The sequence below is a fragment of the Rhineura floridana genome, chromosome 10 (assembly GCF_030035675.1).
Source record: "Rhineura floridana isolate rRhiFlo1 chromosome 10, rRhiFlo1.hap2, whole genome shotgun sequence".
NCBI classification, from domain to species: domain Eukaryota; kingdom Metazoa; phylum Chordata; class Lepidosauria; order Squamata; family Rhineuridae; genus Rhineura; species Rhineura floridana.
This window is the reverse complement of record NC_084489.1, coordinates 28361704-28380727: the sequence shown is the minus strand read 5'-3', so window position 1 is coordinate 28380727 and position 19024 is coordinate 28361704. Positions and strand designations below refer to the sequence as shown.

The 19024-nt window shown below is 41.8% G+C and overlaps 1 protein-coding gene across 2 annotated transcripts in view; it reads left to right on the top strand.

The window, feature by feature from the left end:
- Window positions 1-19024, top strand: part of CMC1 (C-X9-C motif containing 1) — a 65312-nt gene that overhangs the window by 44513 nt on the left and 1775 nt on the right. For both annotated transcript variants that reach the window (XM_061586417.1, XM_061586418.1), the window contains exon 4: window positions 4554-4644. In XM_061586417.1, coding sequence (XP_061442401.1) covers window positions 4554-4644 — 91 coding nt within the window. The remainder of the gene's footprint in view (window positions 1-4553; window positions 4645-19024) is intronic.

Below are 19024 nucleotides of genomic sequence, written 5' to 3'. Positions count from 1 at the left end.
CTAGACCAAGTGTTAAAGCTTGAGAGTCCCATCAACATTTTTCCTGCTTATTTTATCCACTTATGTTGATACAAAACAATGTACCTATGTGATGTGCATTGAGGCACTTGTTAAATTTAATACTGAATGTGGTTTTGCTGATGCAATAAAATGTTTGCTTTGCTTCAAGTACATTGGTCGCTGTCATGCCCCTGAGCCCCTCAAGGCACCAGAAGTCATGCTTCAGACCCAATTCCCACCCTTAGGGCAATTGATCTGGAAACCAGCTGTCAAATTTCACCCTTGCCAAGGCTGTGTAAACCAACACCAACCCTGCAAGGTAGAAAGTAGGCTGCCACCACCCCTGTTACTGGTTCCACTCAGAGCTAGGGGAACTCTGAGCCCAGACAATAGGTAAACCAAGGTCCTATAAGACAAGAGCCAAGTTACACTCCTTGTCAGGAAACCTCTGGTTAAACCCCACAAATTAGAATTAAGCTTTTACTCCTTTTCCCTCTTTGGTAGTTGTGTAGCTGAGTTGGTCAAGGTGCTGAATTGAGAACCACCCTTTCTCTCAATGAACACACCAGGTTAAATAGAAGTAGCTTTATTCAAAAATATATAAGTGCACATTAAAATACAGCAGCAAGTAATCCTTTAAGACCATACAGCCAAACAGGGGTTTAGGTACACACAAGAGAGTTCATACACACAACTAGAAAATAACAACCTTGCTAACCTGATACTTACACATGAGGTAGATGGTTGAAGTGGCGTCTCTCCTAAGAGAGATTGGTATCATTCACAAAACAATGGAACCCTGCATAGGTTACCTCCCGTAGGCAACACTCAGAAGGAACCTTTCAGAACCTTCCTGAGGGAACAAAGGCTATGGGTCTCCAGCCCTATACTTAAGGAAAAGAATCCCAACGGTCCAAAATTAATTAACCAATCAGGGGCTGACTGATGTAATCCCTTTCTAGATGATTCTCCACTTTTGCGCGCCTTCCAGGCCCCCCTCCCAAACGGTGTTTCAAAATTCACAAGCCAGGATGGCCTTGAAGGCCAGGCACTTGCTAATCAGCACAGATAGCCAGGTGTTCCTTGTTTAGGCTTCCCTTAACCGTCTTCAGCTGGAAACCGAAACGTAACATTCTACTCTTTCAGAGGCCTGTCTTTTTTAACGGTTGAAACTCCCAGAGTTCTTTGCTTGAGCCAAGGTATTGCATACAATTATTTTTAATAACTCATGAACATATGCAGGTTCATGACAGTCGCCATCACAGTTTAAGAACCCATGTACAAGATGTGATAGCAAGGGTTTTAAAATGCAAGGTGCCTGAATTTCTAGATCTTGCTGTTGTCACAGTTTTGGTTACCAGCAGAGAACTTTGACATGTCTTAATACGGAGCATGCAGCCCTGTTAGTTGTATTTAAAGTGAGAATGTCACCTAAGAGAAGACATCTTACTTCTGACAGTGCAATCCAACATACTACACCAAAGTAAGCCCTATGGAGTTGAATGGAGTCTGCTCCCAGATAAATGTATATATGATAGAAGCCTGAGTCTTTTGATTCATTCCTCAGTGTGCATAAATTTCCATAAAGAACAGACTGAAGCAAGAAGCATCCTTTTTTTTAGATAATGTATATCTATTGTCATAGTAGGCCTCTTATTGTGGAAATCCCTTAGATATTTTTGATTAAGCAATATATAAACTTTGTTAAATAAAATCTTAGAGGCATTCCTTACTGTAGGATGGGACCCTCCAGATGATGATGGCCTATACCTCGTATTGATCCCCTACCTTCAGTCATGTTGGCTAGGGCTGGTGGGAGTCCAGCATCTGAAGGGCCACAGATTTCCCATCCCTGCCCTATTGTGTGAGAGAAAAGAGAATGCCCCTTAACATTGTGCTTGCCATTTGCAGTTTTTATAAATATACTTGTATTTTTTAATTAAAAAATCCAATTAAGCAGGGTACCTTTTTAGCTGATCAAAAGTGTTCTTTCATTTATTTAATCCAGCCCATTTAAACATTGCAGCTCTCATTTAGATTCACTATTCAACCCTACTAGAATACTGCAAGCCCAATAGAAACCTATGTTGGAGGTCCGTTTTCAGATATTTTCTAAGCATAAAGAATAGCGCTCTTGCCGTCTGAGCACTTTGAGCCAATTCTTGTTAAGGCTATGTAGAAGATGCTAGAAATGCTTTTTGCATGCCAGCAATCCTGAGTGACAGCCATACAAGAGCCAGTCACCTTCCGGATTTTGCATATGTGAGAAAATACATGTATGTTTATTGCACATTATGAGACACAATGGGCTTTCAGACATGGACGTTATATCTGCAAAAGAAAATAGCCTTGTGTGAAGTGGTTCATTGGACTAGCAGCAGTACAAAATGCTAATCAAAGTCTAGTTGTGTTATCACATGGACTCTGACTTGTTGAAAGCGGTATGAAAAGGAGAAGGGTTTCACCTCCTGAATTTGTGATAGAATAAATACAGTTTCATAAATAGTTTAGTAGTATTGAAGATCACTCCAAGTATGAGCAGTGTTAATTTGTTTCATAGTGTGAAGGGGGAAATCCTAATTACAACCTTGCTGCTAAACAAGTGAGAAAGACCTTACAAAAAGCTTGAGGCAGCAGGCCAGGAGTGGCTAAGCTTGAAGATCAGATTGGGTCACTGAGTGAGAAAATACTTCTCTGTGCAGACTTATTTTATTCTTGACTAATGTAATTACACATTATTGGTGACTTGGACAGCTTCCCAATGCAAGTTATAATGACTGAAATAATGATGCTGTTGGAGAGTAGTGATAAAACTGCCTTAAAACAGACACAGCCAGAAAAGGGATGCCCTTCTTTCACTCCCCACCTTTTTTTTTTTAGTGCACCAAGGTATTGATAGAATTGGAATCCTTCCAAGTTGAGCTGGACTGGGCTTCATCACTAGGCAGTCATGAGAAATGCACATTAGTTTCCAGCAGTTGCTGCAGCACAGATCCTCACTGGCACCATTTTGTTGCTTCTGCATGGGGGAAAAAACAGTGGGCCTGATATTTTTAGAGAGGCTATGTAGCAGGCAAGAGGCAGTATGAGACTGGGCTTCCTGAGAAGAATGAGAGGAAGTGCTTTTTCCCCTTATGGTCTAGTAAAATATGATATAAGGGTGGGTAGGGATAGGTGAAGAGGGAGTACATTATTCAGCAAGTTTGGGGAGATGGCAGAGTATTGTAATATTGCAGATAGTATTTTAAAATGTCCACAGCTAGCCCCATTCAAGCCCCATCCCACAACTTCCCTAGCAGAAGCTAACACAAATGAAAAGGTAAAGGGTTGTTATCTGTTGTGTTTGTTATTCCAGTTAGCAAAGTATTGTGCCGAGCCCATTTGATAAAGAACAGCGTATTTATTTGGGCAAAATATACTGTGTTTTACCTCTGCCCCCAAATAAACACTGCATATCTTGTACTATTTTTGAAGCAAGTACTGTAGGTTTTAGTGCCTTTTGTATAGAAGATTATATCACTTTGTAATAAACTAGTTGTTAAATCTATAAAACTCCTATGGTGCAAAGATTGAGAAGAGTAGACTGGTGGTTTTTCTTTTAAAACTTCTACATGCTATAACCTGCCCGTCAGAGTGATGTCAACCGATTGACAGGTGGGGTGGTTTTGAAAAAAACTGGCATTGGGGCCCAACTGGAGCCCTGAGGTGGTGGAGGTTCTCTGCCTCTGCCATACTTAGTGGTACAGTCCTCAGACAGTCCAAGGGCAAAACTGCTTGTTTGAAAAATATCCACATGTCTAAATCTTCTTGTATATATAAGGGTTAGCCATTAGGCAAAATGCTACACAACACATAAAGCAGGGAAAGGGAAGCTGATATTCAAACTGTCTCTTAAATATCAGTAGCTGGGGACAAACTGGGCATGGCCATTACCATCAGATCCCCCCTTCATTCCTCACTGTAGGCCATGCTGGCTGGGGCTAATGGGAGCTGGAGTCTAGCAACATTTGAGGGCCACAACTTTTTTGCCCATGATATAAAACCTTATTTCAAAGGAAGATCTTAATGCAGATGCACTTGAAATGAGAACTGTCTTTCTAAATCAAGCCAAGATTCCTGGAGACCGGTACTGTCTCTAGCACTGTGACAGTCAGAAGCTCAAAAGCAGGGCCTGATGGTAATCGTACTCAATTTGTCCATAGCTGCTAGTATCCAAAAATTACCATTTGAGTATTGTGCTTTAGTGTACATAGCAATTTCAAATAAGTGGCATTCCACATGTGTTCTGGGGTGGTACAGTTGTGTGATAAGCCTCTACCACAAGAGTACTTACACACTCAAGCTGTACCAATCTATGCACTTACTTGCATAGCCTCTGGTAATTTTTTTTGGTAAACTATACCATTTTTAAGAAACAAAGTTCACCACTGATCTGAATGTGTGTTTTGCTGTAGTACAGTTACATTAGATGATCAATCAAGAGCAACTTGAAGGTATTTTCTCCTGACACTTTATTCAGTATAACAGCCCCTTTGTCTCAAATTTTGTTTCAGCATTTACCCAGTGTTGTCAAGATTCGGGTGTTCTGATGGTGATAAAATGCAGAGAGGAAAACACAGCCCTGAAAGAATGTCTCACTGGCTAGTAAGTACAATGCAGGGAGAGAAGTCCACAACAAGCAATAGTTAAAAGAGGAGTCATTTAATACCTCTTGCTGTGCAGTTTCTGAATATTGGACCAGAAATAAAAAAATTTTTAAAATCAGACCAGAAATACAGTGCCCTCTAGAAGCTGGTAAGATAGCTGGTCTTGGCCTCAGTCTTTAGTAACAGGTGCCATACTGTATCCAACTAAATGTTGTATGTTTACTAGTATAACTTGTACAGGAAGTTACCCTTCTGGTGCACTTATCTGATCCTTTATAAAAAGCCCCTAGACCATCGTGGCATCCTATCGCCTTAAAAAGCCTGAAGACCAAATCCTGTGAGGAAATGTATAGCCTTGAGAAAGGATGATTGAGGTGATATGATAGTCATTTTCACATATTTGAAGGCTTGTCACATACATATAATGGTACAAATTTGTTTTCTGTTGCTTCGGGGTGGAAACTGGATCAAATTATAAGAAATGGGATTTTGACTAAACATTAGGAAAACTTCCTGACAGTATGTGAACTTCCACTTCCAACAGTGGAAGAGACTACCTTGGAAGGTGGGAGATCCTCCTTTGTTTTTTAAGCATTTTAAGAAGAATTTGGGTAGGTTGGGGGATGCTGAAGTAGATTTCCTACATTGGCAAGGGGGTTGGATTGGTTGGCATTTGAGATTGCTTCCAACTCTTACGATTCTGTGTTTTTCTGGGTAGGCAGTGCTGTCACAATTTGTGTGCATGTTGAAGGGGGTAATGAATGTCATATTCCAATCTTCACTATTACTTAAATATTGCAATATATTTGAAAGCTATAAATAGATACAACTAGACACATTGGGAAATACTGTGGCATAATTATTGCTTGTTGCTTTAGTTTATATATGAAAGTGACCCTGCTTATCTTGCCAAGTATTAAGAAAGCTTGATGCTTATTAATGGTACTTTACACTAATGGTACTTTACACTAAGAAGAGAGCCTGTGTGGTGTAGTGGTTAGAGTGTGGGACTAGGACCTGGGAGACCAGGGTTTGAATCCCCACACAGTCATGAAGCTCACTGGGTGACCTTGGGCCAGTCACTGCCTCTCGGCCACAGAGGGAGGCAATGGTAAACCCCCTCTGAATACCGCTTACCATGAAAACCCTATTTATAGGGTTGCCATAAGTTGGAATCAACTTGAAGGCAGTCCACTTCCATTTTTTACACTAAGAAAATGGAAAAACAGCCTAGATCTTCAGGCAAATGCTAAAAATGCAGTTATATGTATCATGTAGTAGTTCTAAAAAAAACAAAACCCAAAGCTTTTCAAGAAAATTGCTGCAGTTAAAATGCAGCTTGTATTATCCCATGATTCCTTAATTATATGAAAGATCTGAAGAGTGAGATTAAATTTAAAGGTATTGGACCTATTTTAACAGTAAAACTTGAAACTGTTTACTGACCAGAAATCATAGAGTAATAGAGTTGGAAGGGGTCTATAAGGCCATTGAGTCCAATCCCCTGCTCATGTCAGGCCCAGGATGTGACTCAGGAACCAGACCAACGGCTGTAGTTAATTTGTGTTTTATTAGGGTAATGTCCAAACAAAGACTGCGTTTTCTCATGAAGCAATACAGGGATACAGGTCCTGCGGCATTGGGAGAAAGTTGACAGAGCAAGGGACTTCTTCCCGCCTGTTCTTTAAGAAGGGGCCAAACGGGCGCGCAATCTTTCGCTCCTCCTTAACTGCCCCTCAGGTACTGCCCGCCTTCCCCCCCTTCTCTCCTGTCTTTTCAGCTGTCTGCGTGTGCGCGGTGAGGGGGGAAGCATCACCCCCTCCTCTTCTGAAGTTTCCGATTCCAGGATGGGGGATAGGGGAGGGGCTGATGGTAAACTGCCTCCCCGCTTTTCGGCTGTGAGCAGCCCTCCCTCTTTCCCCTCTTGCTCTGAGCCTGAAAGAGGGGGAGGCGTGAGAATGTCCAGGGAGGGCTCAGGCTCCCCGTCGCTAAGCGACCTTATCACTGGCAGTTCCTCTGTTTCGTCTTCGCTCCAAAGGGGGGAAGTTCCTCCCCCTTCCCTCTGCCATCCATCCGAATACTCTTCTCCCAACTCTCCGGGATCCAGCTCCCTGGGATTGGGACCCCAGCTCTGCCTTCCGACAGCTCAGTGCAGGAATCCAACTTCAAGCATACCCGACAAGTGCCTGTCTAGCTGCCTCTTGAATGCCTTCAGTGTTGGAGAGCCCACCATCTCCCTAGGTTATTGGTTCCATTGTTGTACCACTCTGACAGTTAGGAAGATTTTCCTGATGTTCAGTCAAAATCTGGCTTCCTGTAACTTGAGCCCATTATTCTGTGCACTGCACTCTAGGATGATGGAGAAGAGATCCTGCCCCTCCTCTGTGTGACAGCCTTTCAAGTACTATCATATCTCCCCTCAGTCTTCTCATCTCAAGGCTAAACATGCCAAGTTCTTTTAGTCTCTCCTCATAGGGTTTGTCTTAAGGTTGAAACACAGCTAATGTCTTGGCAAAAAAAGTAGTAAATCATTAATGGACCTATTCTTAATACATAATATGCTGATCTGGAAAAGTTACTCACATTTTCTTCAACTCGCCCTTAAATTCTCCCCTCTCACAACTATTGTGAGATGCATCCTTCCACTGCTTAAATTGAACTTGCCAGTTTTGGTGGCTGACCCAGGGTGGAATCCAGGGTTGTGCGACCCTAAGTCCAGCTTCACCTTCATTGCCTGCCTGCCTGCCCCCAACCTTTGAGGCAGATTGAGGGTGTATGGAGGACTGCAAGGGGGAGGGAAGAAAGGAAACTGAAGTCCCATTCCTCTGTACTCTTCTCTTCGTACAACTTTATCATATATTCTTGAGTGGGGATGGGTGGAAAAATGGCGCCTGAGCAGGAGTGTTTGGTTGGAGATCCACAAATTTCCACATTTTATTACACTTGCCGATAAGAGGTTGATTAGGACACCATGTATGTATGTTTTTTTACTTCTTTTCAAAACTTAATTTTTAAACTTTTAATTTTTAAACTTTTACTCCAGTTATTTTAACTTTGTCTGAGCTCGACAAGATTTATATCTGGTATACGGCAGCCTTTTATATTCTTACTCACCTCTGTGCTGCAGGAACAAGCTCTGCTAGCTCTGCTGGCTTAATAAGAGAAAACAAGGACGTCTCTCTTTTATTTTTGTAAATATAATGATTTGAGTAGAAGAAGAGGAGAGAAACAAGAGATAAGGTGCCCTTCCAGCTGCAAGCAACAGTGAGCAGTGTAAATTGGAGTAGATGCATTTATACTGCTGAAAACAGTTTAAGTAGTTTAAACAGTTTTAAAAGCTCAAACTTGCACCTTGGGAAGCCAGTGTCAGAATTTGCATTAAAATATATGGTACTCACCAGAAAAGGCTACAGGACTCGGGGCATTGTCCCCCTCGAAGGGTACATCCCTTTAAACAAACCTAAACAACAGACGAAAATCACTCAATTTTTTACAAACAGAGAAGTTATAAAAGAGCTTGATCATACGCCCTCGCGTACCCCAAGTTTCATCATAGAGTGGACTCTAGACTGTAAAGGAAATACTCAAGATCATAGTGAACCCTTAACCTGCGCAAATTTAGCAGCTGAGCTGGCGTTTGCTTTGCATAAGACATCCGTGGGGTTAATTCAGTCATTCGCAAAGAACAATCAGTTAAATAACCAATTAAATGATCTAATGCTTAAGCAATTCAAGCAGCTCACCATCAATGAAGAAAAGATAAATCAAAATGATCCCTCAACTCAAAGTGAGTCACCACAAGGTGATTGTTTACCAATTGAGGGTTGGATTTATTTGCTGATGAAAGAGATTGAACACATAAAATCCTTTTTATCTGTGGGCAACAATCTTTTAATAACTCTGGTGGAAACACATAAAAGAATGGTGGAAGCTTGAAAAAGGATTTGTGTGATATGTGTAACTCCAAACAAATAGGCAAACTGTACTGAACAGAAAAGCGTGCAGGAGAATGTCGACCATGAAAAGGCCCAGTATTTCAAAGAAGGGGATAAATAATTTTAAAAAGAGCAAAAATATTAAAATACAAAGTCAACACACTATAAGAAATTGGATTTTGAATTTTTTAAAAACTATTAGAGAAAAGCCCTATGCAAAAAGTTGAACAAAACACCAGGAAAAGTCCTAAACAGGAAGCTGAGCTAAATATCAAGGAGAAAGTTAAGAGTAAGGATCTTGTGGAGGTCAACAATAAGTTCCTTTCTGAAACTAAGTTTAGCTCCTCCACACAGCACACTATACCAATACAATCTCAGGCCCAGGTGTGGAAGACTGATGTACAATATCCTTGGACACATACTCTGTTGACAAGAAATCTTCAAAAGCAGACCCAAACTGGCAAAAATTGAAATTTAGTGTTGAATCGTCAAAAGATAGTTTTAAACAACTACCCCAAACCTAATGGGTTATTAACTCAGCACAGACGTAAATCCCATCTTTTGGAAATCCTGGAGACAGTTCTCCTGGGCCTATTTTCTCTAGTTGATATAGTACATGTGGAATACCTATTTTATAACTACACTCATGAACGGGCAGTGACTACCTTTAGAGAACAGAGTTTAGTCAGTGCTGTACTTGCTTCTAGAGATGCCTTTATTGAGACCAATATCTCAGTTTCAAGATTTTTTGAGAACCTAGCTTCCCCCCAGGCTCTGGTTACATACTTAAAATAAGCTCAGAAACCACCTCAGTTGCAGAGACGACCCAACAATATAATTGATTTTGATACTTTTACTGAAACATCTAACAATAATGAAGTCCTGCACACTTGTGAGCACAATGGGCGTGAAGATGCTTGGGTCCACGTAGCAAGGCAACCTCTCTTTGAGGAGGAAGAATTCGTTAAGAAAAAATGTTATTGGACTCCTTTTGTGTATTGCCTCTAGAGGCCCAAGATGAAATCACACTGAGACTAGACCTTTAAAAAGTATTTGGTAGACAAGCAGATAAGGACAAAAGATTGCCCAGACAAAGTAAGGGAACATGGTGATTTAGTGCAACTGCTTGAAAACACAAAAAGGAGTGAAGAAGTTGCCCTAGGGCCTGTAGAGGTACAGAGATCCACCCTGAGTTTTCAAGTTACTGCAGAGCTCAATCTACCACCAAAGGATAGTCCCATTAGGAATGACCTAATCATTACAATGTCAACTACAAACCAGGGCTGTGGAGTCGGAGTCGTGGAGTCGGAGTCAGAAGTAGAAATGTACCGACTCCGGCTTCAAAATAAATTTTGATTGACAAATTTTTTAAAATATAAATTCAAAATGTCAAAGAAGCTTCCCATGAAGTCAGCTGTGGTTGAGCATTTCACCATAACTCAAGATGGAAAACATTTTGTGTGTCAGTGTATGACACAGGACCCAGATGAAGACAAATGCTGTGATGCCAAGATCAGCGCATATTCAAACAGCGATAAAAATGCTCCTATGAGAGCTTCCAATTTAAAAAGACATTTACAGCCCTTTCCAGGGCTGTGGAGTTGGAAGCAATTTTGGGTGGAGTTTGAGTCAGACAGTAGAAAAATAGAGGAGTCGGAGTCGAAGGTTTGGCGTACCGACTCCACAGCCCTGCTACAAACACTCAGAATAACGAGCCTGCCACCTGGCTTGAAATGAGATTCCAAGAGGAGGAAGAATGTGGTTCACCAGCAAAGTCAACTAACCCTGTTGGTTGCTTAGTAAATCAAGTACCCTAGGTGAATTCAAATATTATCAAGCTGAGCTCTAGTACTGAAGCAATTGAATACTTAGAGGAAGAATCTGGAACCTTCGAGATGCTCCCCACAAAAAATCTCAAACAGAGAAAGAAGGACTTTTCCTCAGAAAACATGGGTGGGCAGTGCCCGCAAAGGGAAGAATACATGAACAAAGACCAAATTGAAAGTGTGAAGACCCAGAAAAATCCCCAGTGGTCCATGGCAGGCCAGGAATGACAAAAACCACAGCAGCCCAGGATCCATCTGACATTACTGTCCTGGAACATTGCAGGTTGGCAGCAAGCCGACTGTACCTTCTTGGGCTTTATAAATATGCATGATATTATATTGCTTCAGGAAATGTGGGCAAAGGAGGGCCTGGTTTGAAATAGCTTTGCTGCATATTGTCTTGATGCCGACCACAGTTCTAGGGGATGTTGCCCTAAGGGAGGTCTTGGGGTGCTGGTATCCACTGCCATTCGAGTGGCCCCTAGTATACCAGTCCCCTTAGTTCACCTTGCAAACTCCTTGGTTATCAAGTATGGGTCCATCAGCCTATTGATAATAAACGTTTACCTGCCCCTGCAGCAATATAAACAGCAGATCAAGGAAAATTGGTCCAAACTAGAAGAGTATATTACCAAATTGGCTGCTTTGTATCCAGAATCCTTTGTGATAGTGGCAGGTGATCTAAATGCCAGAATAGGTCAGAACAACCATGCACTGTACCCCCATTTCCACAAATGCCTGCCCAACAATGAGGAGACCCATATGGTTCCCATTAGACAGTCCAAAGATAAGGGCTGTAATTATGCTGGCCTTTGTCGAATGCAAATGGTTAACGGACTGGAATTAGACATTCTAAATGGGAGTGTAGAAAATGATAGTAACAGTGAATTCACATTTCTTTCAGGGTTGGGAGCCTCTACAATTGATTACTTCATTGTTTCATATGATTTATTAAATTTAGTGTCTTGTTGCAAGATGGGCAAGCATATTGAGAGCGAGCACTTACCCATGGTTTTATCCTTAAAACTAGGATCTCAAAACATTTACGCAGATTATGAATTGTTGCTAAACTCTGAGGCAGAGATAAGAGCTACACTTGTCAAGTGGTCAAATAAGATAGGGCACATTTTAACAGAGTTGTTGTACTCGGAAGATAGTCTATGTCATCGCGAAGCTATGTTAACAGCAGATTCCCCGAGTGCAGTGCTAATCTTGTTTCAAGATCTGATTTCCTCCCTACAAAACTGTTTAAAAGCTAAAATTCCAGCAAGACCAAATTTTAGTAAACCGAAACACTGGTTCGATCATGAATGTATTGACATGAAAAAATCCCTAACCAAAGAATACCAGTTATATAGGGATCAAGATCTGCCAGCATTAACCCCGAATGGTTTCAATTAAAGAGGAGATATAAGGCTCTAATTAAAGTAAAAAAGAAGTAGGCCACAAGGGAGACATGGCAAAGCTTAATCAAAGCGACAAGAGCAAATGATTCTGCAACTTTTTGGAGAGTGGTCTCGAGGGGCTGCCCGAAAACAACAGTTAACATGGACAGCCATATTCCTGGAAATTATATTTTAGCGCTATCTATGCAATGTGGCAAAGTTGTCACCAGACATCAAAGACAAATATAAATAGTTTCCCTGAATGATTGCTAGTCACCACCTAAGAAGTCAGAAACCTTATTTTTAAATTGAAAGCTGGTAAAGCACCTGGGAGCGATAATATTCCACCAGAACTCCTTAAGACAAATATAGAGTGGTGGGCTCCTATCCTAGTGCTATTATTTACATGCATAGATCACACAGGATGCATCCCAGAGGACTGGGCGCTGGCTGTTATTATCGCAATATACAAAAAAGAAAAAAGTTCCAGTCCTGCAAATTACAGACAGGTTAGCTTGCTAAGTATGATCAGCAAACTATATGCTTCTCATTTGCATGAGAAACTATTAAACTGGCTAGAACAAGAAAACATACTCGATGACGAGCAAGCCGGTTTTAGGACGGGATGCTCCACAGTTGATCAAGGATTTGTTCTTCAACATCTTGTTGAAAAGTATGCCTTATCAACGAAGGAGGGGCTTCACGCAGCTTTCATTGATTTCAAATTGGCGTTTGATTTGATTTCAAGAGATAGACTATGGGAAAAATTTGAGGCCACAAACATTGATAGGAGACTCCTTATATTAATGCGTAGCCTCTATGAAAACACACACTTGAGGGTTAAATGTGATTGTGTTGGTCATTTAAGAGGACCTGTTCCCACCTTTAATGGAGTTAAACAGGGATGCGTTTTAGCTCCCACTCTGTTTAACTTCTATATTAATTCTTTGATTAAATCCTTAGCAAAGGTAAATTCACATCCTCCCAAATTGGCAAAAAGACTCTTGTCAGTCCTTCCCTATGCAGATGATGCGGTATCTTTGTTGAGTGTTGGTCTGAGATGTCTTTTAAGTTCTTTGTAAAGAAGAATGACTGACAATTAACTATGAGGTTCTAATTTTTAATAGGAGGAGGACTAAGAACCGATGACAGATTAATGACCATCAAATTGAGCAGGTTATTATTTATAGATATGCAGGTGTAACCTTTCATTCAACAGGTTCATGGAAAGTTCAAACAAAAAATGCCATTGCAAATGCCCAGAGAAGCACAAAGGCACTCCTTTTTTTATACCAAAGGTGGTCAATATATCCCCGCAACCATCCAAGTTTTTTTGCTAAAAGGTTATAGCCCAGATGTTGTACAGCTCCCAGCTATGTGTTTTTGATGATTTTGCCCCCTTTGAGGTTGTACAAACTAAATTTAGCAATATTAGGAACCCTGTTATGTGTCCCAAATATAATTGTGCGGATGGAGGTGGGCCAAAACGCTGTAGAGGCACGTGCACTGATATATAAGATAAACTTCTGGCTAAAGCTGATGTTTTTTTCAGTTGGTTTAGCTTCTTTAACTTTGACAGATCCCTTTCAATCTAGATGGAAAAGAGAACTGTCTGTGAAATTGCTGTATTTGGGTTTTTCTACTGCCGCTATTATGGCATTAGGCTATACCCAAGCTAAAACTGCTGTCTCCCAGCGAATCATGGACATTGACCTACAAAATAATTTGAACTTGGCCACACTTTATTTTAACTATGGAGATTATGCAAGAATGTTTACAAATTACAAATTATATGACAAATTTGTCAATTCCCAAGTATAGAAAAGCTTTCATGCTCAGTAGGCTCAATGTTTTACCTCCTGTGCTTCTAGAAGGCAGATTTAACAAGGTGCCAGTACAAGAGCACTTATGCCCCTGTGACGTGGGAGATGTGGAAACTGTTGCTCATGTGCTGCTGTATTGCCTTTTTTATCAGGACTCCCAATTTGATCTCAGCATCCCAATTCTTCAAAAAATCCCAGGGAGGTCTGAGGCATTTTATTTAGAATATTTACTGCCAGATGGGAACCTGCAGGTCACAGCTAATGTGGCAAGATTTTGTGCATCAGCTGTTACGTGTAGGAGAGTGATGATGGAAAGCAATAATAATAGCTAACCTTTTGGGGGCTTTTTGTCCATTGGTGTATTTATCCAACACCATTAGTGCCATATTATCTTATGTTGCAGCTCCTCGTTTCTTTCTCTGTATAATATTGATATATTTTATTTTTTTAATATTTTGTAGTGTTGGTCTTTGACTGTAATAAATGATTGATTGATCTTCTCGAGTGGCACTAGGACACCGCTAAGTGGGGTTATCATCTACCAAAAGCTTGAAGAGGCAGAAAAAAAAACAGAGCTCCCGGTTGCTTCTGGGAAACTCCTCCCCTGAGCCTCAGTTCATTTTTTTCTACCTTGCTTGAACAGGTTGTTTTTCGCTGAAGTTCTTCTGGCCTTTGAATCTGTGGGAGTTTTTGAGTGAGTCCATTAAAAAGTTATAATTGAAATAGAGTGCATACATGGATGTTTGGGACCACTTTCGGGGGAATTATTGCTGTTTCATCTAGCTCCCAATTCCTATCTGTACCCAGGGAGTAAACACTTCAGTACTTAATGTTCCAATTAAAGCCTCTCTGTGTACTTGAAGCAAGCATGACTAAAACCGGAAAAGGGGAGAAAGAAATTTCCAGGCATACCGAGGGTCTCAGCCACAGTGCTAAAAGTAGCTCCCACCACGTTGGAGGCTTAAAAACCCACCAACAGGGGACTGTGGAGTTAGTGATTCAGCAGTAGCTGTAATGGCAGCTAGCTTTGAAACATGTGAAATTCTCAATTTAACTGTGGTAGTGGCTCAAAATAGAGAATTGAAGATTCAAAGCCTATCTGCAATAGTACAAACTAGTGAAGATCAAGGCACAGTGAGGCAAATCAGGTGGGCTAGATTAAAAGCCTTAGATCTGGAAGAGCTCTCTGAATCAGAAGAAGAGCTAGGGTTCCAGTTTTACAAACACCATTGACTTCAGGTTCCCATTCAAGCAACCAGATGAGTGGTATTCGTCAAGAGAACTCAGTTCCATCAAACACCATTGAGTTTGCTGCCCCCTATGGTCAACTTAAATTACAACACCCTGGACCCAATGTAGTTCTGACTGCTCCCCCTGGTGGTGAGGAGCGACAAGTTCACCCTGTAAATGGAAATCACAGTATGAGGACTGAATCACCACCTGGTGGCCAAACAAATACACTACAGCCAAGCAAGTTTTATAACCCAATGAGCCATGAAGGCACACGGAGGCCTTATGCAATTATGGTCAACGTGGCGTACCACAGCAGCAGCAGGAAAATTAGTCATTACCTCCAGCACTGATTTCACACCTTAATAGCATGGATATTGTCAAGAAATGTGCCAGGGCCTGATACTAATTGTAATTAATGCACTCAACCCAGCAATGCACAACCATGTGCAGTGCTGTTAGATGTTCTAAGCCAATTACAGTTTCCCCCAGTAGTTCTAGGAGTCAAGTGAGAGAGAATTCAACCGAACAAAGAGCAGGACATCCACTCTTGGATGACAGAGAAGGGGAAAACAAAATGCACAGCAGCCTCCCAGACTAGAGTGATGACCCAGATGTGGAAGAAATTTTGACATGACTATTTCAGGATGCACATTTCTAGCTAATGCTCATGAAAGCCATGATGACACTGGAGCTAATGGGAACAGAACCAGAACTCACACCAACCACGTCAGCCAGGATGGCAACAGTTTTGCCAGAAACAAAGGAGTTTGAGAAAGCAGTGAAGGTGCCAAACCTGTAAAAGAAGCTAATAAGAGCATGGTGGCAAGCACCATTACAACAGAAGAAATCATTGTCATCCACAAACAAATACTACATGCTAGAAGAAATAATGGATCAGCTGAAGGTACCGGATATGGACGAGCCTGTTACGACACGTGTCCTTGGGAACCTGAGTGTGGGAACCTGCTACCCACATGTCCCATGAAACACACCACCTTGAGAGGAGGGGGATCTTTTGCTAGGGATAAAACAAGCACTTTGCCCTGAAATGTGCCTAAATGGTGTGTGTATAACCCAAGAGATGCATGTCCAAACCAGACTAAAGCAAAGCTTTCTTTTATTGAGAGAAAAGAGAAGAATAGCATCACAAAATTACTGGGTGCGTGACAGCATTAATCATTAATATCCTAACCCATTTACAACTTTAAACTAAAGAGATCAAAGGACCCTATTATTATAAGGAGTGACAGGTAGGAGAGTGGGCAGTGGGATACAGCTGAAGCAATGTGAAGGAGCTCTGGCCCCAAAGCAGGAAGGAATCCGTTTGCCTCAAGGCTTGTGCCGAGACACAGAATTCCTGCCTGTTCTGTCCCTGCAGTCCCTCGTTGAGTTCTTTGAGAGCGTAGTTACGCGTGTTGGAGTTCAGATCACCATTACCTCCCTTTGGATCTCAAGCCTTGCTTTTTAAAGACACTTTTTTTCTTCCAACTCCCCTGAAAAAGGAGGGGTCTGGGTATGCAGTGATTTCATTTGTGTGTGTGTGTGTTTCTAGCCGACACTGAGAAAACTCAGTGATTTCTTCCAGTGCTTTCTTTGAAAAATAGGATAGTTCTGCTGGGCTTGAGGGAAGTCTGCCAAGGAAGAAGATAACATTTATTTCAGTTTCTCTTGGTTATTTTTGTTGCCCACAGTAAGACCTTGTGCTGCCCAGTACCTCAGGAATGCATAACCAGCAAGGCAACGGGGTGTGGGGTGAGAATTATAGTCCAGAATGCTCCAGGGCCTTGCACCTCCTTGATTCCACTTGAACCAACATGGGGCTTATTAGCCGAGCCGTCATAACAAGCCGTTTGTTGTCAAATTACCCGTTCAAAGAAGAGGACAGTCAATTGAAGGATATGACAGAACGTAAACTGGATTTTACACTAAAGTACACAAAGCAGCAGCATTGGCCTAAGAGTATCATGCACAGCATCAGTTTTTGCAAGAGTAGCCAAACTATGGACAAAGACACTTTGGCAGAGCCAAATCAAGATCTGGATCGTCTTAGAAAGACCTGCCTCAAGATTATGAGGGCCACAGCCTTTATAGTAGATGCATCTATGGATGCAATACGGTTTGCATCCACAGCCATAGCAGCAGAAATAGTGGCAAGAAGAATAGTATGGCTGCGCCATTGGGAGGCAGGCCCATGCTCCTGCTTGATTCTTGTGACAAAGCCGTTTGATGGTAAGAAGCTGTTAGGGGACCATATGTTGGAGAAGGTGTTGGTCGAGACCAAAGGGGGGAAAAAGCAATTCTGAATACAAATCAAAAGAAGGCTGATAAATGGTCACAAAAGCATTTTCAACCATACCAGCCCTTTGGTTTCTCAAGATTTGGGATCAAAACTCAAGACTATAGACCAGCCTGTGGATGGCCAGGGTTTCAGCTGATTAGAGCCCATGGATACCTTATAAACACAGAGCACAGGCATCTCAACCCAACTCAGAGCATACAACATTGAGGGGCTGAAATAGACACCAAGAAAGAAATGATTTTAAGGGAGCTTGTGCAGGAAACCATAACCACAGATGCCAGTCTTATTGGACAGGGGACACAGTGCAGGGGCCAGACAGTGCAGGGCTCCTGGACCCAAATGAAGGCCAGCCGGAGTATAAACTGGCTGGAATTGAGAGCAGCAAGGTTAGCATTATGTCACTTTGTGTCAGCCCTGGGACTAAAGAATGTGCTGGGTTTGGATGAGCAGTACCACAACAAAAGCTCATATAAATCGGCAGGGAGGCACGAAGGTGGAAACAACTCTTCTACTGGCATAGGCAGAGAACAACTTGGAGTTACTGGTCTTGGAACATGTACAGCAAACAGATAATGTGTTAGCAGATTGGCTGAGTCGCAAGAAATTAACGTCTGGGGAATGTTGTCTCAACAGACATCTTCAATAAAGTCCAACAGCATTTCGGGAAGATGAGGGTGGACCTTCTTGCATCAGACAATCGTAAACTCAAAAGATTCTACACCAGGTTCCAATCCCTGCAGGTGGAAGGCACTGATGCACTAAATTGTTCATGACCCATGGGTCTGCTATAAGCCTTCCTGCTAACGCTTCTGATAACATGGATACTAAAGAGGGTGCAACAAGAGAGAGCATCAGTAGTCCTAATAGACCCATTTTGGCATAGAAGGCTGTGGTTCTCAGAAATCATGCGACTAGTTGTAGAACCTCCGTGGACTGTACCAGTAATCAAGGCTTTACTGACACAGGGACCAATAATTCATCCAGAACCAGAATGGCTGAAACTGACCACCTGGAAGTTGAATGCCAATGCCTGCTGAAGGCAAGATTGGCACCAGAAGTGGTGGCAACAATGTTAGCCTCCAGAAAATGGTCCACAACATACATTTATCAGTACACATAGGGAAAGTTTGTATCTTGGTGCAAGAAGAAAAAGGAACAAGCCTCAAAAGTGGGCCTCCTAGAAGAACTGGCCTTTCTACAAGATAGACTGAAAATGAGACTAAAACCAAATACACTGAGAATGCAAGCATCAGTATTTACCTCAGGGCTATTGATGTCAAGATCCATGTGTTTACATCTATATCTAAAGCAATTTCAAAGGGGAGACAGTGCTTACTAGTCAGGTTTATTAGTCTGTTAGAATTTACACTCAGTACTGAGAGTGCTGCAGTGACCTCCAGCCCTTGAAGGAGAGCCCACTGAAACAGTTGTTATACAAGGTCCTTTTCTTAGTGGCCATTAAATCAGCAGGAAGAGTCTCCAAACTGCAGGCTGTATCAGTAGTCAAAAACGTGTGTATATTCCACAAGGATATAGTGGCACTGTGCACAGACCTAGCATTTGTGCCCAAAGTCAGTTTGGCCTTTGACATATAGCAAGAATTAGTCCTGCCTACCTTTAGCCCAGATCTTAGACACACTTCTGAGCATGCATGGCATTCTCTAGACATCATAGAGCAATAAAACTGTATATCTCTAGGATGGGTCCAGTTGAGAAATCAGAGTCCATTTGGCTTTTTTCACCTATTGTCTATGGGACAGAAGGTATTCTCATCTACTCTGTCCAGGTGGTTAAAGGCGCATTGCCAAGGCATACACATCTCAAAGGATAACACCCCCTGCAGGGATAGATCAGCAGCAGCAACAGTGGCACTTGCC